The sequence below is a fragment of the Ammodytes marinus genome (assembly GCF_949987685.1).
Source record: "Ammodytes marinus genome assembly, chromosome: 1".
Classification (NCBI taxonomy): Eukaryota; Metazoa; Chordata; class Actinopteri; order Uranoscopiformes; family Ammodytidae; genus Ammodytes; species Ammodytes marinus.
In genome coordinates, this window is record NC_137230.1 from 10,592,759 (window position 1) to 10,618,114 (window position 25,356).

Sequence of the window (25,356 nt, forward strand, 5' to 3'; positions counted from 1 at the left end):
GTGTGTGTATATATATATTTTGTGTTTCTTGTATGTAATTCCTTACTTTTTACATATACTGTAGCTATGGACCTACTTGAGACCCGGAAAAAAAAATATGAATATTATTATTATGAATAAATATAGGGAAAAACAAATGGGGAATTGATATAGCTCTACTGATTCAAAAACAGAAAAGTACTAAAGATAAGCAAGATGCTGTAATCCAAGCTTTTTGGGGCAAAAACCATGGGGCAGGGAAGGTCACACAGGTCCATTGGATGCTCCACAGTAAAAGAGAAGGCAGAGCCGAGTCCGACCCTTGTACTTGTGCGGTACAGAGGAGCAGTAGCCCTGATTGAGTGGAGCTGGCAGGCCGGGGGAAGCCTCCCTCGGACTGCTGTCAGCTGAGTGTGTGGAGAGGCCAATCACTGACACAACAAAGCTGCACAAGTGCCACTTCACCCAGCAGGGGGCACCCTAGCCTCCTGCCCCTGTATCATGCTGTGTGCCCCCCACCCACCCCCCCTGAGGAAAGATTTATATTTTTAAGCACAAGCCCTAACTGCCCCAAGGTGACGGCATAACCACCATGCCGAGAGTCCGCACACAACGTTACGTGACCCGCGGGCCTTTTCGTGCCTACAACTAAAGATACTTTAATTGAGATGAAACGAGATGAGGGGGCACTAGACTCCCCGTCACGTGAGATTACGCCGTGTGTTTTTTGATCTGATGCACACAGGAGCAGCAAGTTGCTAGGCGCAGTAGTTTTTATTTTGAGTAATAACGTTCATTACACGTTTTCACAGGGTTGTCTACAGTGCAGTGCGAGAGCCTAAAGTATATTTCAAGCAATAAAAACCTAGCGCCGGTAGCGAAAAAGAAGGTAATGAAGACACTATCACTCTCGTGCGAAGCTGCAAAACAAACCGAGACCTCTCTGTGCGCCTGTATCGATTAGCACACGCAATGTACTGTGTGTGAGTGTGTGTGTGTGTGTGTGTGTGTGTGTGTGTGTGTGTGTGTGCTATCAGAGTGAGTGTCAAGATCCACTAAAAAGAGAAGGAATCAAATAATCTCAATGCCAAGTCTCATTCCTCTAAACTCTGTTCCTTTTAGTCCAGAGGACAATCTGACAGCCAGCCTTCAAAAGACAAACCCATAAAGTATTTATGCACGAGCCTGAGGTCCAGTGAGTTCAGACAGCCACTGAAGAATTCATTAAAGGAGGTGAAAGAATTGTTAAGTGTATCAAATCCAAAAAACCGTCTTTTGTGATGACACTATAAATACAGAAACAATGTGTTCCTCACACAAAGGACAACAGACAATGATTTCATCACTACTACAGCGAGCCTGGATGTGTCAGCTTTGGGGTTTGTTATTTTGAGAGTGGAAGGGGTGGGGATGCAGTCATGTTACATTAAGATTTCGGTGATTCTCTATCTACGGCGACATTGCTAAAATGGGCAAGAAGGCACTCTCTTCTTACCTGTCTCCAGTATCCGTCTATGGAGCAGTCCGGGATGGAGAAAGGCCTCATCTTTACAGGAGCGGATGTGCGTTCCCACCAGCTCAGAGTTGGTGGCCAGTATTCTGGCGCTCTCCTCGTTCAGGTTCACACCGGCCATGGAGGCCACGTCGTTAATGTCATCGTCATCCCTGCAACATGAGAGATGGGAGATTAGCCAAATACATTAAAACACATTGAAATCCCGACTAAATGAGACAGAAACACCCAAAAGTATTATGCGATTCAATTGATGGGTAGTATTCAATATTATTTAATATTGATTAAAGTGGCTACTAGGAATTTTCAGCTTCTGTTTACTCTAGCAGCACCTTTGGACAAAAGCGTAAGTGTTTTTTTACGTCACTAGCGCCCAAGTGTTTGCCGGTAGAACGCGAATTTGTTGAAGAAACAGGTGAAAGAGAGACTGTAGGATGCACCTCGATGAGGTAATGTATTAATGTGTGACCATGTACGATTAATAATGATAATATGATGATGGTGAAGCAAAGTTAACTTTGATTTTAGTACCGTTGGTAAAACAAGGGATCTTCCAATATTCTTGCTATCTAGGCATTAATGAGAACAATATTAAACCCGAGTTGTTTTCTTAATGGTATCCTTTGCTGTTACAGGTCAAATGAGACTGTTTCACAAACATTTAAAAGTTTGTCATGGGAGGTTCACGTAAACAACATTTCATAACACCCCCCTATACAAAAACATTGCACCGTGTTATCTTGTTAGGGTCACAGGTTTTGATGTTAACACATCTTGAGTTGATTGCGCAACAAAAACACACTAAATTAGACACACAGGGATGTGAACTAAAGGTATAGTTCACACTGATTCGTAACCCCCTGGATATCGCAGGGAAACACTGTCTCACCGTGTCTAAACCGTACACAGTAGGCAGAAACAAAGGCAGTGAAGGGGGTTAAGATCATTGACACGATTGAAGAATTTGTTCATTCTTTAATATAATTTTTTGGGAAACAGCACCTTTACTGAATATCAGTATTCATGTCCTACGATGTCAATGTATATTCCGAGATCCCGCTTATATTCATGAATATATTTCCTCAGATGACAATAGGCATTAGTATTGTAACAGAGTGCTGTGCTTTGGTCGTTATGGCACATAATTCCATTTCCAGGGTCTATTTGTGTCAGCCAGAAGATGAAGAGCGTTTGGAAGGAGTTAAGCTCGGTAAGGAATCTCCTGAGGATTGGCACGGTGCTGTGATGGATCTGGTTATATATATAGTGATGTCAACAAACACCGCTTTGCCACACTTTGCTTTGTATTTTCCCAGATGTACAGGTCATTCCTCACGGCCGTAATGCTGATTTGACATTTGCTTACATGTTATTCCATATCAGCAGAGGCATTGGTAGAGGGGTAAACAATGCACAATATATTTGTGGTCATTGCATTTGACAGTCAATAAGGTCCCTCTTTTATCCTTTAGACGAGGCTGTGTAACTTTTCTTTGCGAGTTTGTCAGCGCGCCAAAAGTCCCCCACAATTATTGCACTTGGCAAGTAATGACTGTGACTCTGGCCTGAATTAGCTGCTGCCGCGCGGGGACGTGTTTGTGCTAACAGGGACTGGCCCGGAGCGCAGAAGAGAGGATTTTTTGCTGAGATGCTTTGACGGAAGGGAAACACAAAGAACCGCGGAACACACACACAGGGTGGCCTCTTGCACACTCACTGGCTCACCTCCACAGTCATTTACGTCCATCCCACTGATGTAGCTTGTGTGCTATGTGTTGTTGTGCTTTTTGTGGAAGTGTGTGTGTGTGTGTGTGTGTGTGTGTGTGTGTGTGTGTGCGTGTGTGTGTGTCTGTGGCACGGGCGGCCAGCATGTGGGCACCACACCGTCTGCCAACTCCACCCCGTGGAGGCCCTCTCGCTCCTCGGTGCGGCCGCGGAGAGTCGATATGAAACTTGACACTACAGCGGGAGGTTGACAAAGGCGATTAGAGCAACTCCCTGAACCTAGCAGCACACATCTACCACTCTCTGCTGTTTTTTCCTCTCCTCTCCTCCAGCGTTCTAATTCTAATTATGCCTTCAAAAGAGAGTATATGCGGGGGGAAACACACACACACACACGCGTGGATACATAGGATTATGCCCATGTGCTGCACCCTTAGGCTGTGCACCTTTCTTTATCAGAACCTCATGGATGGTTGTCATTAACCTGTCCTAAAGAGAGACTACAACTCAGGCCATGTTCACTCAGGTAAAAGAAGAGATGACCTTAGCATCTGTGTGACATTGGATTAACAACAAGAGGATAAAAACCCTACAACTATCACAATGGAATATAAGGACTGTGTTTATATGAAGCCAGTTGTCCAGCACATGTTGTTGCCTTACTTGAACTACACCATTATGATGTAATAGGTTTCTCAACACTTTTTCCCCGTTTAAGGTTTTCTTTTAGCTGGGAGTTGTTCCTCAGTCAAACTTAGGGTATAAGGGAAGACAATGTTATATTGTGTATGAACTGTGATATTGGGCTATATGAAAAAACACACTGATTTGAATAGGGATTTTTCACTGTCCCCCATGTAAATCCATTGAGATAAATGCGACACACTGTTGACATTTACTGTTAGCTGACAGTTATATGATAATCTACCTGGGCTTATAGCAGAAAATGCTGTACAACCATCCGTTTTTTGGACAGATCTACTTTGTGACATATGTATACAATGCAAAGTCAAATGAGGCAATTCTGAGCAGGGATATTGTATATGTCACATTCATATTCATTCTTTCTGTCAGATATATGACCTGGTTTGGAAGATTATTCAAGGTTGTGAATTGAAATCTGAAGCACAGCTAGCTCAATATCTAAGTAGTTCAATGTATTTTGTTTAACATAATGAGACTAATATTAATTATTTATTTAAGAAAAAGTAACTTGATCTTTAGCTTAATGAGTATGGGGTGGGGTCTATTCACTGTATTTACAAGTGTAATTCCTGCCAACTGGCATAAAGGGCTGTCTATATTCTGGTACTGTATGTGGCATTCGTCCATGCCACATACATGATATGTTATGCTTATGTTACTATGAAAACACAAACATGAAAGGGAATGCATTTTTCTATATGGCCTGCAGGGATCTCTTTATATAAAAATAATAAAAAAAGGAATACCAACAATAATTCAGAACAAATTTCTAGCTTGAAGTTCTTTATCTTGAACAATGGCCTTGGTTTACATTAGGAACAATCAATGTAGTTTCATACACTGCAGCAGCAGTGGGGCTCAATCCCTGAGAGGAATGTACTGTAAGTGTTGCTACATTTTCACCAGTTCCAATTTACAGTACAAGTGAAAGTAGTGTTTCTACACACACACACACACACACACACACAAAACAACACCAAATCTATCATAACATACATAAAAATGTCAGCAGTAATATAGGACAGGGACATTATTACTACACTGTATAGGTCTATAAGACATAAACCAGGTATCCAAGAGCCCGGGTAATATCATGAGTATATATTATAAGTGTTTCTTTTTCTTGGTTTAGATTTCTGGCTGTTTTGGACCGCCGGGGACTCAAATCAAATGTGAATGCCTGAGACAGGTCTGACATTAAAAGGAGGGAATGAGATATGAAATGCAAAATATTCCTGACTATACCTCTCTGCCTCTAATAAAGCAGAGATGTAATTAGCTTCCACGGGAGCTAAAGAGCAGCCTCTCAGTTATTGGTTGGGGTTGGCTCGGGGGCATGGAGCCGGCGGTCACATGAATACATATGCATGTCGTTTCCATATCTAGCTTGTGATTCAGAGAGGGCACGCCATAGGTGGTGAGAGGGAATTGCGTTGCCATTTAGAGGGTGTGTGTGTGTGTGTGTGTGTGTGTGTGTGTGTGTGTGTGTGTGTGTAGATAGAACCCCCATCCCCTGCGGATAAGGGTCCTTGTGCCCAGGCATGGGGCCCTGATTGATCCCTCTCTTTCACTAACACCCAGGCCATGCAAGCAAGCTGGATGCTGTTAAATGTTAAGCAAGCAACTGCTATTAGTTCAATGGACCACCCACACTCAAATTGTACCTATTGACAACATTTAAAAAAAAATAATGGCAAGGTGTAATGTGGATGGTGCACGGCATGAAACCGAGGCATATTTACGCCTTGGATTGACGTAGCTTTTTCGACAAATTCATTTAATACCAGACTTTCCTATATATTTTCTTGGAGTGTTTTTCAGCTCGGCGTGCCAGAGTTTTCTCCTTAAACAGATTCTTTCGGAGCAACTTTAACATGGCACGACACCCGATCCGAACATAATCTAATCTTGTGGTCCAAGTCTCTGCGTCAACAATTTTTGGGAGGTCACTTTTAAGTTTTCTAATTGAGTCACATGTATTTGTAAAGCCAAAACAGGCACATCACATAGCAATTTACAGAGCAACAGAGGATGTAACCACAGAGGAAGAATGAAACTCCCTTTGCTGGTAAATGATGGAACAAAAAAGGGGCTGGTACGACTTTTAAATCCACTGGCAACTGTGATGGATGAACACTTTTGTTCCTTATTTTTGCATTGTGTATCTCCCTGTGTGTGTCTCTGTGTTTCTGTTTCCCTGTGCAACTGTGCCAGTGTGTGTGTGTGTGTGTGTGTTGACTGTGTGCGTGGATGTGTGTCCACCATGTATGATACAGGGAGGTTGGCAGAGGGATGAGGGCCTCGGCTGGCTCGCCTGTGATTACAGCGGATGTCGAGTGTTTACAGAGAGATGAGGAGGGGGGGGGGGGGGGGGCGAGGGGGGCAACAGAGACAGCTGCTTTCACTCTGTACTGTAAACCACACACACACACACACACACACACACACACACATCAACCCAAGCACTTACACAGAAGGCTGTAGCTGCACTGGGAACCCCACAAGCCCTGCAGTGTGTGTGTATGTGTGTGTTTGTGCTACAGCTGGTCCGTTGGGACCAGTGGCTCAGAGTGACAGCCATGCACACATCAGTCCCCTTTTACTACAGCCAAACACACAGTGCAGGCTGGTGGATGCTGAGTGACCAGGCCGCCCATACTCCGTGGATTTTCTTGTTTGTATCTTACGATCTTTTTCAAACTTTTTGTGATGTCAGCCCCCTTATCTTAAACATGTGGCTAACTTTGTAAAAGCATGTCAAAATACTTTTTATTAATAAATCTAACCTGACTATAACATGATCAAACTCCGTAGAAGCTCATAGGGAACTTTGAAAAACTTGTAAAGCAAATGTAACTTTTTTTTTGTTGTTGTTGTTAGTTACAGTAAACACCTCAGTTCACAGGTCAAATCACTGTGTTGATGTTTTTTAGGCTTCTGGCCCACGGAGTGAAGACACAATGGCGTCCTATGGAGGAGCGCCTTGTTCCAACATGTTTATAACCTCAGGTCAGAAAACAACCAGCAATCAGTAAACACAGCGGACAAGGCTGAGAAGAGTTTCAGACATCTGTAACCAAATAAGGTCCGGCTAAAACTAAAGTAAAGAGTTAATGCGCACCGCAGTTTGCAGTGTGCTCTAAAAATAAAGATCATGTCAACAGATGTCCATCGCTTATTAAACAATACAAATCAATATAAGCCTCAAACCTCACATTTGATTTGACTTGAGGAAGAACATGTTTTTCGGAAGAGAAAGCAAACTGCCTGCATGTACAGCCAAACACTTGGATGGGAGGCAGGGTCGGTGGTGCCACGTATTATGCCGCTTGTCTAACACACACAAAAAGTCCAGACCTGACCTGGATAAAAAAAAAGGGGGGCGGGGGGAGAGAATATGCTACAACAAAATGTCAGTGATGTGCTCCTCTCGTGACTACACTGATATTGGGTTTATGTTGCAACCAGTGTGTTTGTGTGATTACCGCAGGGGGAAAAACGAAACAAAAAAAAGGTCGTCCAGTAACAAGCAAAGCCTGACAGCTTAATTACCAACGAGGCTAGAGATTTATTGGTTTATCAATGAGAGCCCGGGGGCCGCTGAACTACCCCTCAGGAGACAGTAGCCATTACACATGAACCCGTTGAGCCCATGTGACCCAGACTCCTCTCTCTCTCTTACCCGGGCCCCGGTCACGCCAGGCCAAATCCCCTATTCTAACCCCCCCTTAGACCTGTCAATGCATAGCGGCATATGCACACACACACACACATTAGATACGCACATTACATAAACAATATTCTAAGATCTGCAGGATATATACACATATGTTCCTGTGCACCCAAGCAGGGATACAAACAAACACGGAGAGATGCTGTGTAGAGGCAGGCATGCAAACACACACACACAATACGTACACACACACTTGCACATAGATAGGCGGCGCATACACACACACACACCCTGACAAACACAAATACACAAAGACTAACACAAAACATTGGACCACAGAGGCCAGCATGTGGGCGATGAACCTTTCATGTTTTGGAGACAAAAGCCAGGGCTGAAGCGGAGACAAGACCAGAGAGAGAGAGAGAGAGAGAGAGAGAGAGAGAGAGAGAGAGAGAGAGAGAGAGAGAGAGAGAGAGCGGAGCTGCGGGCGAAATGCCGTATGTTTGACTTAACCGAAAGGTATTTTCAGAACCGCATCCAGAAAAATTCCACCCATCTGGACGCAATTACGTTATTTCTAAATGAGGATTTCGCTCATTTGTAATCTTTGTAGATGAGTTGTGACACTGACACAAGGAAGGGGCCATCGCGAAGGGTGATCTATTGGCTGGCGGTGTGTGTTGCTATGAGAGAGAGAGAGAGAGAGAGAGAGGACCACCAATCAACCAGCCTGGCAGTGGGACAGGCAGGCAGGCAGGCGGCCAGGTGGCCAGGCAAGGCAAAGGGGGATAAGGGATAAACACTCACAGCCTTGGCTGAGAGTGTAGCCTGTAGTCATGCAAGGGGCATCTTAGTGAAATGCTGCCCCCATGTGGCGGCTGCCGGTTACGACAGGTGCTCTACAGTACGGATGGTACCTCTGGCATGGTGAGAGGAGATGTACCTGAAAGTGCCTCCTCCGGGGTCGTTGAGCTTGTTTTTCTGATTCCCAGAGTTCTGAACGGCTAAGCCAATGGGACTTTTGCCTGCTTGGTAGATGGCTCCCTTACCCATGTTGCCTGTTAAGGAAGAGAGGGGGAAAAACAAGGAAGAAACACACTTAAGAAAAGAGGAGAGGAGTAATATTATCATTGAAGTGTCCCTTTCTATCTGTGTCAAATATCCTCCTGTCTAACGACTACCTTCAACTGTGACCGTCATCCTCGCAGGGGTAGATTAGTGTGTGTGTGTGTGTGTGTGTGTGTGTGTGTGTGTGTGTGTGTGTATGTGGATGGGGGGAGCAGTACTGTGGCTCTCCCCAGGTTGGTTTGCGTTGAGCGTCGCTCTGTCAATATCACTGCGCTTCACCGACTCTCCTTACACACTCCCCTAAACCGCATCCTGCTCCGAGACACATTTTTCCGGAGAGGCACAAGGACTGCCGGAGTGAATTTAAACTTGATTTTAACAGGCATGTTCCTAGCCAAGAGGCACAGGAAAGTATTTTTAGTTCTATCCCCGCATTCCAATTTATGGGCATAAAACAACCTACAGATCTTACACTGCGGGCGATCTTGGGGGAAGGGGGGCAGATCAAATTTCTATGCGCCCCTTGAAAGTACACACACACACACACACACAAGCAAAAACAGATACAAACACACAAACACACACACACACACACACACACGTACATACACACACACACACACACACACACACACACACACACACACACACACACAGACACACATTGCACACACCACCTGAGCATTATGCCTGGTTGGTGTTGGGGGCGATATTTGTTGGGCTTCTGTAGAAAGTGAGTCTTTGTGAATCAGTGTGAGTAAGCAGCAGCAGCAGCGCAAATGTTTGAGAAGGCTTCATAAGCAGACAGGAGAAAACACCTGTTCTCTCTGTGTTCTCCTGCCTGGTTACACATCATACAGACTGCCAGGGGAACATTTAAAGTACCACTGAGGGCTATCTTTTCTTAGCCTACTTCGCTGAGTCTTTACTGAACTAGAAGGTCAGTGAGTTTGAAAGAAATCTTGAGATAACTGGCAGATCACGCAGCCTTACTGGGATACGTAAACACATTATAATATTGGAGGCCAGAAACGGAAGAGAAGCGTGTGTCAGAGGACGGAAAACTGAACCATAAACCTTACCTTGCACTCTGTTGGACTGTGTGATCACCATGGGCATCCGGACCTGGCCACACCCCGTGCCTGCTGTCTTCATACCCTGAAAAAGGCAAAAAAAACAACAACAACAACACAAATTGAGTACTTCATGTAGTATGTAGGTGGAGTCAGCCCTTCTGGAGAATGCTTGTTGTCAAAATCACTTATTGTCGAAATCAGTGAATATATCATCCCGATCGACCACTTGTCTCTACTGTGTGTGCACTGAAAAATAAAATCTGGTGTAAGTACATACACAGTCTAGGCTCTATAAACATGTACTGTATGTAAAAAAAAAGGGTACGTCAACAAAGGGGGCCCACCATAGCTAGAAACATGCCCATTTACAGAGCCTAGGCTGTGTATTAACACCAGATTTGTTTCAACTAACACACACAGTGAAGAGATATTCACTGATTTTATCAAATAGTGATTAAGACAACAAGTATTCTCCAGAATCGCTGACTCCACCTTTAAACACCATCTCCAAGATGATTTGTTCACAGAAGAATCTACCAATGCTGCCCCTCTTCAACTCAGTTAGCTGAAAGGAATGACCTGAACACAAGCTGGCTGAATGCCACTTAAGGACTGTGAACTGATTTCTATTCCACTGTAATGTAGTAGTAATGCAGGGTGATGAACTCTACAGAACCATCCCTACGCACTGCACTGTTGATGTGGAGATCAATTTGAAAGCAGGAGCATGGATTGCTGTCACTGTACATGACCTACATTTGCGTGCATTTTCCAGAGAAGACAAAGGCAATAAGAAGTCAAGGCTGCAAGTGAGAAAGTAGTTTAGAAGCAGGAGAAGTAGTGGAGGAAGAAGAAGATGGAACAGTGGGGGTTTGGGGGAGGGGGGGTTGGGAGGAGGCTGTGCTGGGCTATTAGAGTCACTTCCTTCCTTGGTAGCGGCCATGGGCCCGGCCTGGGGCTCAGTCATCCATTCCTACCAGTTTGCTTCTTGCTGCATATTTTTTAGCCTTGTTTTCCATTCCCTGACACATGCTATATTACTGTTCAAGCTACTGAAAAAAAAAAGTAGACAGAGGCTATTTTTCCCAGAGATCCACTGCAGGGGCCTGTGAGAGTGGGAGTGGAAGGAGGAGGAGAGGAGGGGGGGACATTCAGCACAGGCAGAGATAGCTAGCACCTCTGGCCAGTCGGCGACACAGTTAAAGAGGGGGAAGAAGAAGAAGAAGAAAAAAAGTCAGGTAGAAAGTTTGGGAAGAGGGTAATAAGGCAAGACACTGAATCTGAACTCAGAAAATGTGTTTTTCTACTTTTAAACATCAGTTATCAAAGGGAAATGAAATGTGTAATGTTGTTATAATTACTGTATATACAATGAAAAACAGTATATTTGAATGACTGCTTAACATGTGTCACGTACTAGTGGTAGCGTTAGTGCTCGCATCTACAAAAAGACTGAGGACAGCCGTTCATATTGTTGAGAGACAATATTCACTTGCGCTGCAAAGTGATTTGTGCAGATTTCCAGAAAAGCGGAATTTTTGCCAATTGTGTCTGCAAGGAACTTGTTTGTTTAAAGTAAAGTTGAAAAATATAACTGTCTTCTCTGAGTATACATAAAACTGCACATATAATAAGGCTGTCTATTTGTAGATTCACACACATTGTTGCAGTGAAAAATGTACTGCTATAAGCAATGAGGTGTCCTAGTTACTATTCTCCTTTTATAAAGTCCATTCACCTTATTACATTACCTTTAGAAAAAAAATTGTTTTCTTCTACCCTGAATGTGTTATAACAATTAAGCCATCAGATCTCTTGCGATGTTGCATGGCATATGATCTCCAGTTACAGTGCAATTATTTTTTGAAAATTTAGAAAATCACGTGTCAAGTGTAAATATGGAGGAAACTTTAAATAATAAAACTCATCGTGCATAGACTATATTCCACCGTATATTTACCATTGCAAGACATTATAACATTTAAATATTTTTCATACTACTGTGAAAATGTTACCCATACTCCTATTGTAGGAGCAGATTTTAGCCTAATTCAACTAGCTGTCTGGTTTTAGACTGTTGATGTGCCGTGGGCTGTCATTTACTAATGTTATGTGTGATAGCTTATGTTGGTGTTTTATGTGTGCTTGTTTGTGTGTGTGTGTGTGTGTGTGTGTGTGTGTGTGTGTGTGTGTGTGTGTGTGTGTGTGTGTGTGTTTGAAATAGAGAGAGAGAGAGGGAGAGAGAGACAGGCCAGAGGCATGTTCTGGATGGAGACTGCGGCCGCCACATTGCTTTAGAATTGACCCGGGGCTGACCTAGTTACCTCGCTTCACCCTTCACCGGTTAACGGGTAGAGGGAGTGAGATGAGTGAGGGACACGCGGTTAGATACAGTGAGAGAAACTGTTGGGAAGAGATGGAGAGAGGGAAAACAAAAAGGAAAAAGCAAAGATAGACTGAGAGAGGAGAGAACCCCTAAGCTTACCCACACCTCTGCCTGGACCTATCTGACCTCACTTGACCTAGACGCATGCACGCGGCACACACACAAACACAATCAAACACACACACACACACACACACGCACACGCACACGCACACGTACACACACACACACACACACACACACACACACACACAGTATAGCTAGATTAGCCACACACCCACATGGTAATGCAATACTGCAGTGTGCAGAGTGTTAGCGAAGCTGTCTGACCCTGCAGGTTACCTGGCTTTACTTCAACTGTACCCACACTATCACTGGATGGATGCACAGGGGAATGGCAGACCAAAAAGGATAGGATGATATCATTTTCAGAAGCAGTTTAGGCAAAAAAAAACTTCTGAGGATCCATAGGGTATATCTCCTGATTTTGACAAAAAGTGATTTTGACAACAAGCTTTCTACAGAATCGGTGACTCCACCTTTAATTGAAGGAGCAGATTAGTACACAGTTTATGGTTAAGTGACATCTACAGAAAGTACTGGCACTTAAAAAGAAAAGAACATAATAATATATAATAATAATTCAAAATGTAATCACAGTAAGCTAAATCTCTTGAAAAGTTCGCCTTTTTGAATTAAAAAGCCCCATCTGTAGAAAGTAAAATTCTGACAGTATGCCTATTTGTTTGGAGTTCGTTGGAAAATTAGATTTTGGATAAACAAAATAATGAATCAACTAACCTAGAAAATGAATTGATTAATTAGTCTAGAATTTCAATTGTTTTTGCAGCCTCACTTTGGTGTTTGGACATTTTAATTATATTATCTTTTGAATGATCTTACTTAATTACGAGTCAAACTCTTTTGTCTGAAACAAATGACAAAATCACCGTAAGGTTCCCGGAATAAACACTTCTAATCAGCTGTTTAAAGTCTGGACATGAGTCAACAATTATCAGCATCCCTTGAAGCAAGAGTTCAACCACCATCTGCTGTGCTCAGTCAGCACTAGTACAGTTTGGTTACATTAAGCATTTCTTCGGTGTGAACATGTGGGTTTATAAATGTGCCTTCTCATTAAAGACCTTACCTAGAAAAATATACATTTTCTTTTTAATTCTCAAGACAGAAAATGTTTCTGTGTGGAGTTTGCACGTTCTTCCTGAGTCTGCACATACATCCTCCAGGTTGTACTCTTCGGGATTTTTTAGAGAACTGTAGTTATGTTTAAGTCCTAGGCAAACTGAGTGTGTGACTCCTCAGTGAGACTGTTAGCTGTGTGTTACTCTAATACACTGTTGGCTGTGTGACTGCCAGCCATGGCACTGTGACGCTCTCCAGCATGATAATTCAGCCTTGTATAAGACCCATCAACACACACACACAAACACACACACAAACGCACACACATACACACACCACCCCCGCAGGTCCACATCCATCACATTCCAGCACTTCTCGAATGTAGTGAAATTGTGGGTAAATATTGTCACATGTATTACTTCACCACTATAGCCCTCTCCATCCTCACACACCTTACATACTACTACTTACATACTCCTTTACTAATTTCACCTACTCTTTTGTTTATTGTCACTCAATTGGGAATTCATTTTAAACATAAACTGTAGGTGTAAACTATGTAATAACTGTGTCTGCATTGGAGTTTGTTTTTCAGCCAGTCCGCTCCATACATACCATTGCAGCTGTGTGTCCCATGGTCCCGGGCATGGCCCCCGTAGTGGTGCTGACACTGTTGGGGTGGCGTATGCGGACAGCTGGCCCCCCCACCATGGCAGGAGGGGTGCTGCAGGGTGCTGCTGCTTTGACTGCCTGCTGAGGGGTCATGGAATGCTGACTGTTCAACAAAGACAACCTCAGGGCCGGGAGGCTCTTCTGTTGACGGGCACACAGAGAGGAGGACAGAGGTTACAGTCAAAGAGCAAAACACGGACATGCATGAGAAAATACCATAAACACACTCAGCTGCAAAACAAAGAGCATGTCTTGTGGGGGTCACTGGCTAATTTAGCACACATGTTATCAAAGAAACATAACGGCTAAAGGTGGCCAAGAAAACACCTGCTGCTTTGCTGAGACACGGGACAGTATCTGTATTTTTTTACACAGTGGTTTGTGTGGTTTTATAAAAAAAAAATCACGCACACTTCCACTGTGAAACTTTTGATTTCAGGATAACGAACATAAGGTATTTTTGATATGGTATAATGCCACACATAGAACACGGCCCATTTCTGATAACCAGCTGTCATGGCCGACCTGATGTTGTTACATGCAGACTATATCAGGCAGATGTTTGACGTAAGCGACCTAACATTTGCATGACAACATGTGTTTGTGGGCGGTGAGGGCGCCTTGATGTGACACTCATTGCGGTTGGCTGGATGAACCTGCGGGCTACTGGCAGGGACGGCTGCGGGGGCCACTGTCACACACAGTCAGAAGTCAGGCCAGAGGGGGGCTGTGTGTGTGTGTGTGTGTGTGTGTGTGTGTGTGTGTGTGTGTGTGTGTGTGTGTGTGTGTGTGTGTGTGTTTGTGTGGGTGTGTTTGCATCTATGCATGTGTGTATCATTCTACTGTCAGGCCCAGCCATCACTGGTTTGAGGGGAAATAACTTCTTAACAGGGGTCAGTTTAGGAAAATACAAGAGAGGGCCTGCTTAAGGAGCCAGGTTAAGGCTTGATTTAAGGGGCGGGTTAGGGTGCACTTTAGGAAAAAGATTTGGGGTCAATATAGGACTTAGGGTTCCATGCGAGGCAGTCTGTTTAACAAGACCCATTTAGAACTGGAGAAGTGTACAGAGAACTATTTAGGGATCCAATTCAATTGTCTCAGCAAGTGTATAGGGATTCATTTTAGAGTAGATGGAGACAAGAGGGTTTACAAGCAAGAAGCACACCTTGAGAAAGGGCACCAGGTAAGGCTGCGGAGAAGACTTGAGCTCCGTCTGCAGTCGGCTGGTGAACTCCTCCGGTTCAATCTTGGCGTCCTGTTAGGTGAAGGGGTAAAGTACAAACACCAGTTAACAGGGGAATCCAGACAGCAGGTCAAGTACACCATGGTGACTTGAACTCAACACATGAAATCCGAACACAAGAAGTGATGATCAACCTCTTATTTCCCCATCCCAGAAAAACCCATGGTGCAGCTCTTTATTTTACAACTTTGTAGAAGAGTTAGAATTCCTGATAGAGCAAGTGAGGGTGTTTGTGGAGGAGTTTCATGCTGCCATCTACAGGTTTAAAATATTCAATACAACAAGTTAAAGTGGCAACTTTGACCTTCTCCTCTGCATACAGGTATTCTACATTTCAAAATAAAGTTTAGTCACACTTGAAAATGATTAAGGAAACTGTGTCATTCCAGTCGATTACGTGTAAAGTGTAAGAAATGGTGTCTAATAGAAGTCTGGCGATGAAAAAATGCAGCTGTCAGAAAACCGTCAGTTTGTGTCACTTATAAAATCAGCAAAAAGTTATTCAAGACTTTCAAAAAGGTTTGTTTTTAATTAATACTCTTCTTCTTTCTAGAACAACGTGAATTGTTCTTAACACCACAGGCACAATGCTTCCCCCAATGTCCATTAGAATCATGTTTGTTTGTTTGTTTGTTTGTTTGTTTGTTTGTTTGTTTGGGAAGCTCACCAGCAGATCCTGAACCAGATTCTTGACGTTCTTGGAGGTCTCGGGGGACGGAGAGTTGTGAGAGGCCAGCTTGATGAGTGTGGCCAGGAAATTCTTACACTTCTTGACATTCTCCTGCATTTCCTGCAAATGATAAGTAAAAGACAATTATTTCCCCTCTGTGCAAACTATTACTAAACAGACAACTAACTACCCAAGAAACTGCAAGATGAAATAACTTGGACAGATGAAGAGGCTGACAAGCATCAGTCACAAATTAGAGCATAGTGCACACTTAGCATGCTGTCCACACGGTCATCTTTTTTAGCCAAATGAGACATGGCACCTGTCCACTCAAACTGCCTGTGGCAACACACTGTAGTCCCTATGAGGGCCAGTGTCTATGGAGATGTAAGGGTGTGTGTGTGTGTGTGTGTGTGTGTCTGATTATGTATCTCAATGTAAATGATGTACACTTGAGCGCCTATGGCTGTATGTGTAAGTCAATGCGTCACTGAATGTGTATACATGTTCATGGTCGGTCTGAATTTTTTTTATGTCTGAGTCCGTATGTCCTTGGGTTTGTATGCACTTGTGTGAATGTATTGTATGAGTGCGAAACTGAACGTGTGTGGGCATGTGTGAGACTCTGGGTGAATGGCCAGCTGTGTGAGGCGGTGGTGAGGCAGTGGGTCTGGGCTAGTGACACAGGCAGCCTGCTGGCAGCTGTGACAACGACTGCGCCCTGAGGGGTGGAGTGTGGGCGGTGAAGATGGGGTGTGTGTGTGTGTGTGTGTGTGTGCGCGTGTGTGTGTGTGTACGTGTGTGTGTACGTGTGTGTGTGCGTGTGTGTGTTTGTGTATGAGGACATTTTGGCCGGTTCACCCGTCCGGTCTTTATAGGGCTGTTTGAGGGTTAAGAATAGGTTTTTACGTTCATGTATTAATTAGGATTAGGCTAGGGTTAGTGTGAGGGTTGGGGTTAGGCAATTAGTTTTGATGGTTAGGGTTAAGGTAAGAGGCTAGGGAATGCATGATGTCAATTAATGTCCTTACAAGTATAGCCGTAAACAAATGTGTATGTTGAGGTTAGGTTAAGGGTTACATGTGTGTGTGTGTGTGTGTGTTCGTGCGTTTGTGTGCTTGTGTGCTTGTGTAATTTTGTATGCATGTGTCTATGTGCGTGCGTGTCTGTAAGGAGGTGGCAGGGCGGCAGAGAGAGAACAGACCTGGGACGCGATAGGACCTCCGGGGGCGGCTGCTATGCCCGTCTGCTGCGGAGGCTGTGTTGGCTGGGAGGGGGCCTGTGTTTGAGGGGCCTGGACCGGGGCCTGGGGGGCCATCACCACGGGGCTCTGCTGCTGCTGCTGCTGCTGTGGAGCCGTCACTGCCACGGCCGGAGCCACGGGGCCCTTCTGGAGGAGACAGAGAAGAGACAGAGACAAGAGAGAGATAAACAGGACGTGACGCCTTAGCTCACAGCAAGGCCACAGAGAACAGGAGGCAGGCCACACAGCGCTCCTGTCACATCTGCTGTTCCCTGACTGAGGTGGACATCGCTTAACAGACAAGGAGCAGGGCGAAGGGGGAAGTGGTGACAGGCTAGAGGCTGAGGGGGAGACAAGAGGCCGTCGGAGCTTTTCCTTACCTGACAAAGGGAAGCCTCCTGTTAAGATGTTGTCATGCCAAACATTAGCCACACATTGCCTACTTGTTCATAATGATACTGTGTGTGAGGGGGTGAATGCCTACACAATATTTCACATCCAAAACACGAATTTGAGATGAGGTGCCGTCAGCAGTCTCTCACTCTAGAGCCCTCATCACCTCTTAGAAAGCTCTCAGGGCCTGTTCACACATGGCAATAAAATACATCTCATGTGATAAGTAAGCGGACAGTTCTAAATACAGGTGTGAATGCACCCAAAATGCATCAGAGACACTATAGGGTATCTTGCTCAAGTCGCATATGAATGGGATACGTCCACATACTATGCGTCGTGCAACGTAGCTTGAGCCAAAAATACATTTGTATCTTCAGTGAATGCCCAGGAGTTAGTGTGTAAATAACAAGAAAGCTTACAAACACAGGGGGAAGGTCCACAAGCCTGAAGCCCGGACAAGATCAATTGTCCACTCAGAGCACAATTGTACAGTAATACCTCGTGTTTTTGTCTTAAGCAAAACACACACAGTTTCTCCTAAATAAATTCAAATATTAGCAGGGGAATATATTCAGCTCTGTGTCTTACTGGACATACACACGGTATGAGGATAGGAAACCCTAGGTCTGATCGGAGCCTCTAGACGCTTAGATACTTAGAAATGGAAAGAGATAACTTAAAATCATCTCCGCCAGTGACAAGCAAGGTACAGTACACGATGTTATGAGGAGGAAGCAGCAATACCCAGCAGCTGTACTTGCTTCAGTTGGTGGAAGATTTCAGTTATTATTCCAGTTCTGCAAACAAATAAACTTGCTTGGGGGATTATGTTGGAAAATACATATTCTATAGATAGACATATAACCAACGTCATGGTTGTTGTTGTTTCTTTAGAAAATCACACGACTAAATCCAGCAGCAGCTTTATAAATGCTCAAGATCATTAATAACATTGACAATGATGAATTATAAATGTGCTTTCGTGTGGTAGGAGTGACATATGACATTCATAAGAACAGAGTTGTTGCTGAATAGTGGTGCATTCACATGATCATAATTTAACTTGAAAATTCCCAAGAACATTTTGCAGAAAACTAGCGGTAACTGCTGTAACTCATCAATGTAGTGTATAGAAAATGTATTCATAAAGGTGCATTACAAATGTCTAAGACAATAAAACTTTTCCTATCATCTTCTATCTCTGTGGAATGAAGTGTCAAGTATTCTTTAAAGAATTGCTGAGTCCACCTTTCAATACATTTCTAAATGACGTTATCTTGGCATAACCTTTCAGCGATGCTATAGAAAGAAAATAGCAGAGGATTTGGAAAAAAAAGGGTAAGGAGGGTAATCTCACTGGGCGGAGTGCAGGACAGGAGGAAGAGGAAGAAGAAGAGGAAGAGGAGGAGGAGGTCTGGAGGGCAGGGCTGGAAGGAGTGGGAGAGGCAGAGGGCGCCATCTTGGCCGGGGTCAAAGCACACTGCCGGGTGGTCTGAGAGGTCACAGGAGACTGCAGGAGAGAGAGAGAGAAAGCGAGAGAGAGAGAGAGAGAGAGAGAGAGAGAGAGAATAGTGTACAGCATTTGAAAGTGTGCTAGGAAGAAAGGGGTAAACAGGCGGAGATAAATCATGAATACGAGTCACGTCAAAGGGGATTCAAAAGGAAAAAGAAAAATCCGGCAAAAAGGTGAGTCCGTGCCAGTTTTTTTTTTGGAGGTGAAAGAAAAGAGTGTGGCGAGGAAGTGAAAATGGAGGGGCAGAGAAAAGACTGTGGCAGCGTGAGAGAGGGAGACAGAGAGAAAAGAGCAGCGGCGTGCCTCGCAGACAGATGAGGGAAAGGTCATGACATCGGGACAGGAGAAAGAGTAGGGGGGTTGGGGGGGCAGTGTGTTTGTGTGATGCTCAGGACTGAAACGAGACTGAAAGAGCGTCCATGGGAATGGTATCGTCACATTTACCTGGTTTTACTGGCAACATTCTGGCTTGGCTATATGTCGCAGCTAAATGCCATTTCTTGGAGTACCATCTAAGCATTAAAGGAGTAAGTAAGTGATCTCTGTTTGTTAATATAAGTGTTAAAACTCTCTATATTCATACAGCAATCACTTAAATAGTATGCACAGTTCATAACATCGGTCTCCCAGTCATTCAGCATTGCAGTAATTGCCAGATAAAGTTAAGTTTTGAGTATCCCGCTCGTTTTATCCAATCAGGAGACAGAGCGCTATAAACAGGCGGGTCTCTGTGCCCGTGGACGATGACTCGCTGCTCTCAATCGCGGCACTATCGGATACAGACTGCTGCGCTTTCATCTGGTGGGGACCTAGGGACGAGGGAGGGGACTGCTAACTGCAGTCGCTGACGGCAAGTTAGCTAAAAGGACCATTTCGCTTATTTCTCCTTTAAAGCATGATTTTTTATATATTCTCTCACATATATACACAAACGTTTTTGTCAAATTCCTGTTGCCTTTTTTTTTTTTATTGCCTACACCCAGGTTATTCAAGCCATTCAACGAGGCATTTACAAGCCTGTATTATGAAACACACAGGCATAAGAGGACTGGTTTGGAGCGGTTGAATTAAGGCATGGTGTTTCTTGGAACACCATGCCTTAATCTAACTGGCATTTTGTTTTAATGAAACCCGCAGACAGCATCATAATTGGTATGACTAATGCGACTAATAAAGAAATTAGCATGAGAAACCATCTGCAGAGACCCGACTTCACCTCGAGAAAATACAAGCCTGTGTATTACCTCATGCTGTGTAGGAAGAGAGATTCTTGGATGCTTACATCAAAGGGAAGTATGGTAAGATCGGGCCAGTCTATTACAGTGAATGAACAGAAACAAGTCTATACACTGTAGCTACATTTTAAACATTATAACTACAATTATGCTCTCCTTAATTCAACCCTTTTACGGACACATTGTCATGATTGTATTAGAAATCAGGTTTGTATGCATAGTGCTGTGAAAGTCAAACAATCTGTTTTCGAAGTCACTGGTTCAAGAGCCATTGCACACCTCACATCGCAACACATATGGACATTATACAGAGAGATAGGTATAAAGAGATCATGCAGGAAATATATAAGAGATTAGGCTGGTTATATTCCTCTACACACTCAGTTAGTTGTTGTTTGCAAGTGTTTAGTCCGTCTGAAAACCGCAAAGACTATCAGTAGTTTTTATAAAGACATTCATATAGACCGGGGCTGAAAGTTGTCATGACTCATGGTTTGTTTATTAGTGTGTTAAAAGGCACGGGAGCAAATGGGACGGCCTTGGCGGTGAGTGCCAACTGCCACAACACCACAGCAATGCCCAGTCAGTGGCTCATAACACACACACACACACACACTTCCTGGCTGGTATCCCGTCCATGGGTCAGGACAACCCAAGAGGGCCTCTCACCAACCTCTGGCACACAGCCTTCCATTCACAGACAGGCCAAATCACTCTCACACACACACACACACACACACACACACACACACACACACACACACAAACATCTACTTCACAAGCACTGACACAGAGACGGCACGTACAGTAAAACTGGCATACAGACACACATGTTGAAGCACGTGCCTAACTGCATTTCGCTCGCACACAAAGAAAGAAATGCACAAACACACACACACACACACACACACACACACACACACACACACACACACACACACACACACACACAACTGCTTCAAGGACAGGAGGAGAGAGGCAAAGAAAGAGTTGAGCGTATAGAGAAGAAGTAGGATTAGAAAGAGGGGGAGGGAATTTCCCCTTCACGAAAAAGTTTGGTAAGATGCAAAAGAATATTGTAGCAAGGAGTTTGGGGGGGAAGTGGGTGTGTGAGGGATGAGGGGTTGGGGTTGGCAGTTGGGGTAAAGTGGGGGGGGGCTGTTGGGAGCCACGGGGTGCATCCCACCGCTAGCTATGCCTCACTGTTGCTCACACACACACGCACACACACACACACACACACACACATGCACACACAGTCACAGACACACTCAAGAAACCAAAGCCTTGTTAGCTTTTTAAAATAATCAGGCAGTTGGATGATGAATGATTTAACAGGTATGGAAGGAAGGAAGCTCAGGATGCCTTCCGCCTCTCCCCTCAGGGTCATGTGGGAAGAGTGACAGGCCGACAGAGGGGTTGAGCTCTGGGAATAAACACCATTCCCTTTCATTTTCTTTCCCCGCCACCGCCACCGCCACCGCCACCGCCACTGCTTTTCCTGTCGAGATGGCAACGCCGCTATCCTGTTATCGGTGTGACTGTGAGAGGCGATGACAAACTGCGACTCTCTTTTGAGCAGCGGTTTGGCGTCAGGATGGATACAGGTTGGCAGGCATATGAGGCAGACAAGGGAGGGGGGGGGGGGTTAGTTGTGTAACTGATGTGCAGGTTATGTCTATGGAGCCAGTAGTGTAGGTGATATGTGATGGACAGTGTCAGAGAATGATTGACACCGTATGGCCTGCCAAAGGGATGTGTGTATGTATTTTAGAATTGTTTTACTGTAGCTGTGCAGCCATGTATGACATATTATCCACACTAATCCAGCGCACAATGCTAGTCATTGTGTATGTGTTTGCTTCTTCAGGCCATATTTCATGGACATTTATGTCTGATTTAATGGTACTAAGCCCACATCATGTTAATCCTCTATTCTCCTATGAATCTCACAGACACCTTTTATAAACAGAGGAAGGAACACAGGGGGGGAAGTCTAGCCAAATTGAAAAAAAAGACAATGTAATGCTGCCCTCTTGTGTCAGTCTTTTGTCCTCACAGCTAGTGATATGATGAATATTCACCCCAGATCTGTAGAGAGGGCCTCTTCACTTGAGAGGCCAGAACAAAGAGTGTAGCTATAACAACTTAGGTCTTCCCTTTTGGGGATAAAACCGAGCACTAAGCCTTGAATGAAAAACAGGCTTCTGTCTCGAGTGGTTGATAGCTATTTTTTTTTTTGCCAACCCCTAATCTGACTTTAACCAAGAGTTATGTAATAGCCAGTTGCATTTCATTATTTGTTATTAATGGATGCGTGTTTAGTATTTTTCTAAGTACCTGAGCTGCAGTTTGAATAAATTGCCACTTTTACTGAGTTGTCTGCAAGCTAAATTGAACCACTTACAGCTCAAGATGAATGGTGTTTTTCTACACAGCATGCTGAAAGGGCCAGACAGAGATACTGATCTCAGAACAGTATTTGCAAGTCTATAGGAGATAGATATTGGTAGTCTGATTTTTCATAGAGGCAAATAGCGACAACAAGTGCCAACTTTTTCTCCCAGTTCCCTCTTGACATTGTTAACACTTTCAAAATAAAAAAAATATATATAAAAAAGAGTGAGCATTCTTGTATTTATTCCCTGGCATTTTAGACCAATTGATTTTTCAAAAAAATGTATTAAAACCTACCTATTATCATCTCAACTGTCCCACCGTGATGAACTGAACAAAACTGCAGAACCTAAACTCTGGATACAACAAAATGAAATGCATTTGCAAGGAATCAAATGTGTTCAACAAATGAGTTGTTAATGCAATTTATTGTATTTTCTTCCTATTCTAAATATGTATTCCTACTATACACATGCCAATGTGAACAAATCAACCCTTGCGATGATATGTCATGTGTCCGATGTTCTGAGGTCAATGATAAGATAACACAATAATAATAAAAAAACACACTAGAATCTGTGATGTTTCAGCTGTCCTCCTCCGTTTACAGAGAAGCTGTGAGAGACAAACTATCCACTAATCTCATCTATTAAAAGCAATTAAGTTCCCAAGGTGTGGACCCAGCCGCACACGCTCCAGCTTTTACATGAATGATGTATCCACAGGTGATAATAAGCAAACTCCAATTAATGATTCAGTGGCTTGTTTAAAATTTGATGAGTGGCCCCAATGGAGTCATTAAGGAGCCTTGAGACATTAAGTCACCCTATTAATCTCAGTTTAATATACCTAAAATAATCAAGAATATTCATTCATTATAATTACACAGTTTAACATATTAATCACATCCCAATTTGGCTCTACAGATAAACTGTTCATTTAATTAGGTGGTGGGGCCCACCCAACATCAACACTGTGTACCCACCCACAATAATTTAATCAAAGTTTCTCCAATTTAAACAGCGGGACTGGTGTTGACAAAGGTCACCAGTTGTTTCAATAATACAGACAGAAATTATGTGGAGCTCAAATGAGTGAAGCATTCAGGATTGAGGGGTTGTCACCTTTTGCATTGGGTAAAATTAAAACAACCGAGTAACTGGTGCTTCCCTACTACAACTAAATGCCTTCAATTCCACATGAAATGAAGTAGCCATCTCCTGCACTAAAATCGTCCTAATAATTTAGAGTGTTCTGGTTTCAGTGCCTTCGTCAAGGGCGTTGCCAGGAGGAGGAGTCAGCAATTTCTTGAGAACGATTGTAGTCAAAAACCCTTCTTGTCAAAATCAGTGAATATCTCCTCACTGATAAAATATGGTGATAATACACATATTAGGCTCTGTAGTAAACTGATATTAAAACAAAGGGAATGTAAACAAAAGGGGGCACCATAGCTAGCAAAATGCTAGTTTACAGAGCCTATGTTGTGTATTCTTTCAGCACACACACACACACACAGTAGGACTAAGTAAGTAGCGGATCAACAGGAGAATGAGATATTCACTTACTTATACAAAAAGTGATTTTGACAATACAAGCATTCTCCAGAATCACTGACTGCACCTTTAATATGAATGTCATTCATGTGGAACAGGGGTAATGACTTACTATGTGTAGGGAAGTACAGATTTGGGGGTACCCTCAAAGGTTAAAGAAAATCAAAGTAGGGATTTCTGGCCCAACTTCTCCTACTTCCAAGCTGCATTGAAAAGGGACACTTGTAGTTTACACAGAACAACTTAAGCGTCAGACCAACGCCTTTCAGCCTGTGGCCTTCGTCAGGCCCTTCACAAAACCGGCCATGCCCGACACTCCAACCATTATGTGTATGGAGCAGAAGAAAAACTGAAAGACCACCAATCATACACACACACACACACACACATACACTTGCATAGAAGCCATTGGGGCACCCACACACAGATGGGCTGGGCACATGGCCACGCTGCTTCAGGCCAATCACATTCCTCAACTGGCAGAGAGAGGCAAAGGGGAGTGCCCGAACAATAGAGAAGTGCATCCAAAAAGCTCAAGCCTCAAGATGTGTAGATACTATAGGATGTCTTAATACAACATGCGCACATTCAATATGGCATTCTACAGAAACACTTTACAAAGTGTTTACATTCAAACTGTGAGTGTCTTAAAAATGTTTAAGATAAAATGCAACAAAAAAGGTGTATTCCATGAAGATTCCATTGTGATGACCCTGACGTAAGCAACAGGCTGAAACATGTTGGGCTGTTCTGAACCAGCAAAGGCTTACAAGTGGAGTGGATTCCAATAATGGTGGGTTTTATTTATTGGTTTCAATGGAAAAGCTACATTTAGGAAAACTGGTTGGTGTATGTACAATATCAATGTTTGGCCACTATTTTCTGTTGCTGCTAGAGACAATAATAATAATCTTAATCTCATTTGTGTCTCTGATACACAGCTCTCCTTTGATTAAATAATAATGATGAATTGAATGTGTTATAAAACAATATTGCTTCATCAAATTAAATGGTTTTCATTTTCATTGAATGCCTTATTTCAGCACCAGGAGCTGTCCACAGCCCTACAGTCCTGTTTTTCCTCATCTCATCTCATCTCATATCTGATATGATGGCCCACCACAACAGGCACTTTCCAGTCCATCCTTTATAACTTGACTGTC

At 43.6% G+C, this 25,356-nt stretch overlaps 1 protein-coding gene across 2 annotated transcripts in view; it reads right to left on the reverse strand.

Moving 5' to 3' along the window:
- Window positions 1-25,356, reverse strand: part of LOC307269227 (transcription initiation factor TFIID subunit 4) — a gene marked incomplete at its 5' end in the record, with an annotated part of 84,914 nt that overhangs the window by 53,536 nt on the left and 6,022 nt on the right. Inside the window, 7 exons of one of the 2 annotated variants that reach the window (XM_080052104.1) lie at window positions 1,475-1,644; window positions 8,539-8,653; window positions 9,746-9,821; window positions 13,884-14,081; window positions 15,106-15,195; window positions 15,851-15,973; window positions 17,058-17,240. In XM_080052104.1, coding sequence (XP_079908230.1) covers window positions 1,475-1,644; window positions 8,539-8,653; window positions 9,746-9,821; window positions 13,884-14,081; window positions 15,106-15,195; window positions 15,851-15,973; window positions 17,058-17,240 — 955 coding nt within the window. Of the gene's footprint in view, window positions 1-1,474; window positions 1,645-8,538; window positions 8,654-9,745; window positions 9,822-13,883; window positions 14,082-15,105; window positions 15,196-15,850; window positions 15,974-17,057; window positions 17,244-25,356 lie in introns of both variants that reach the window. The other variant, XM_080052103.1, reaches the window with a different exon arrangement.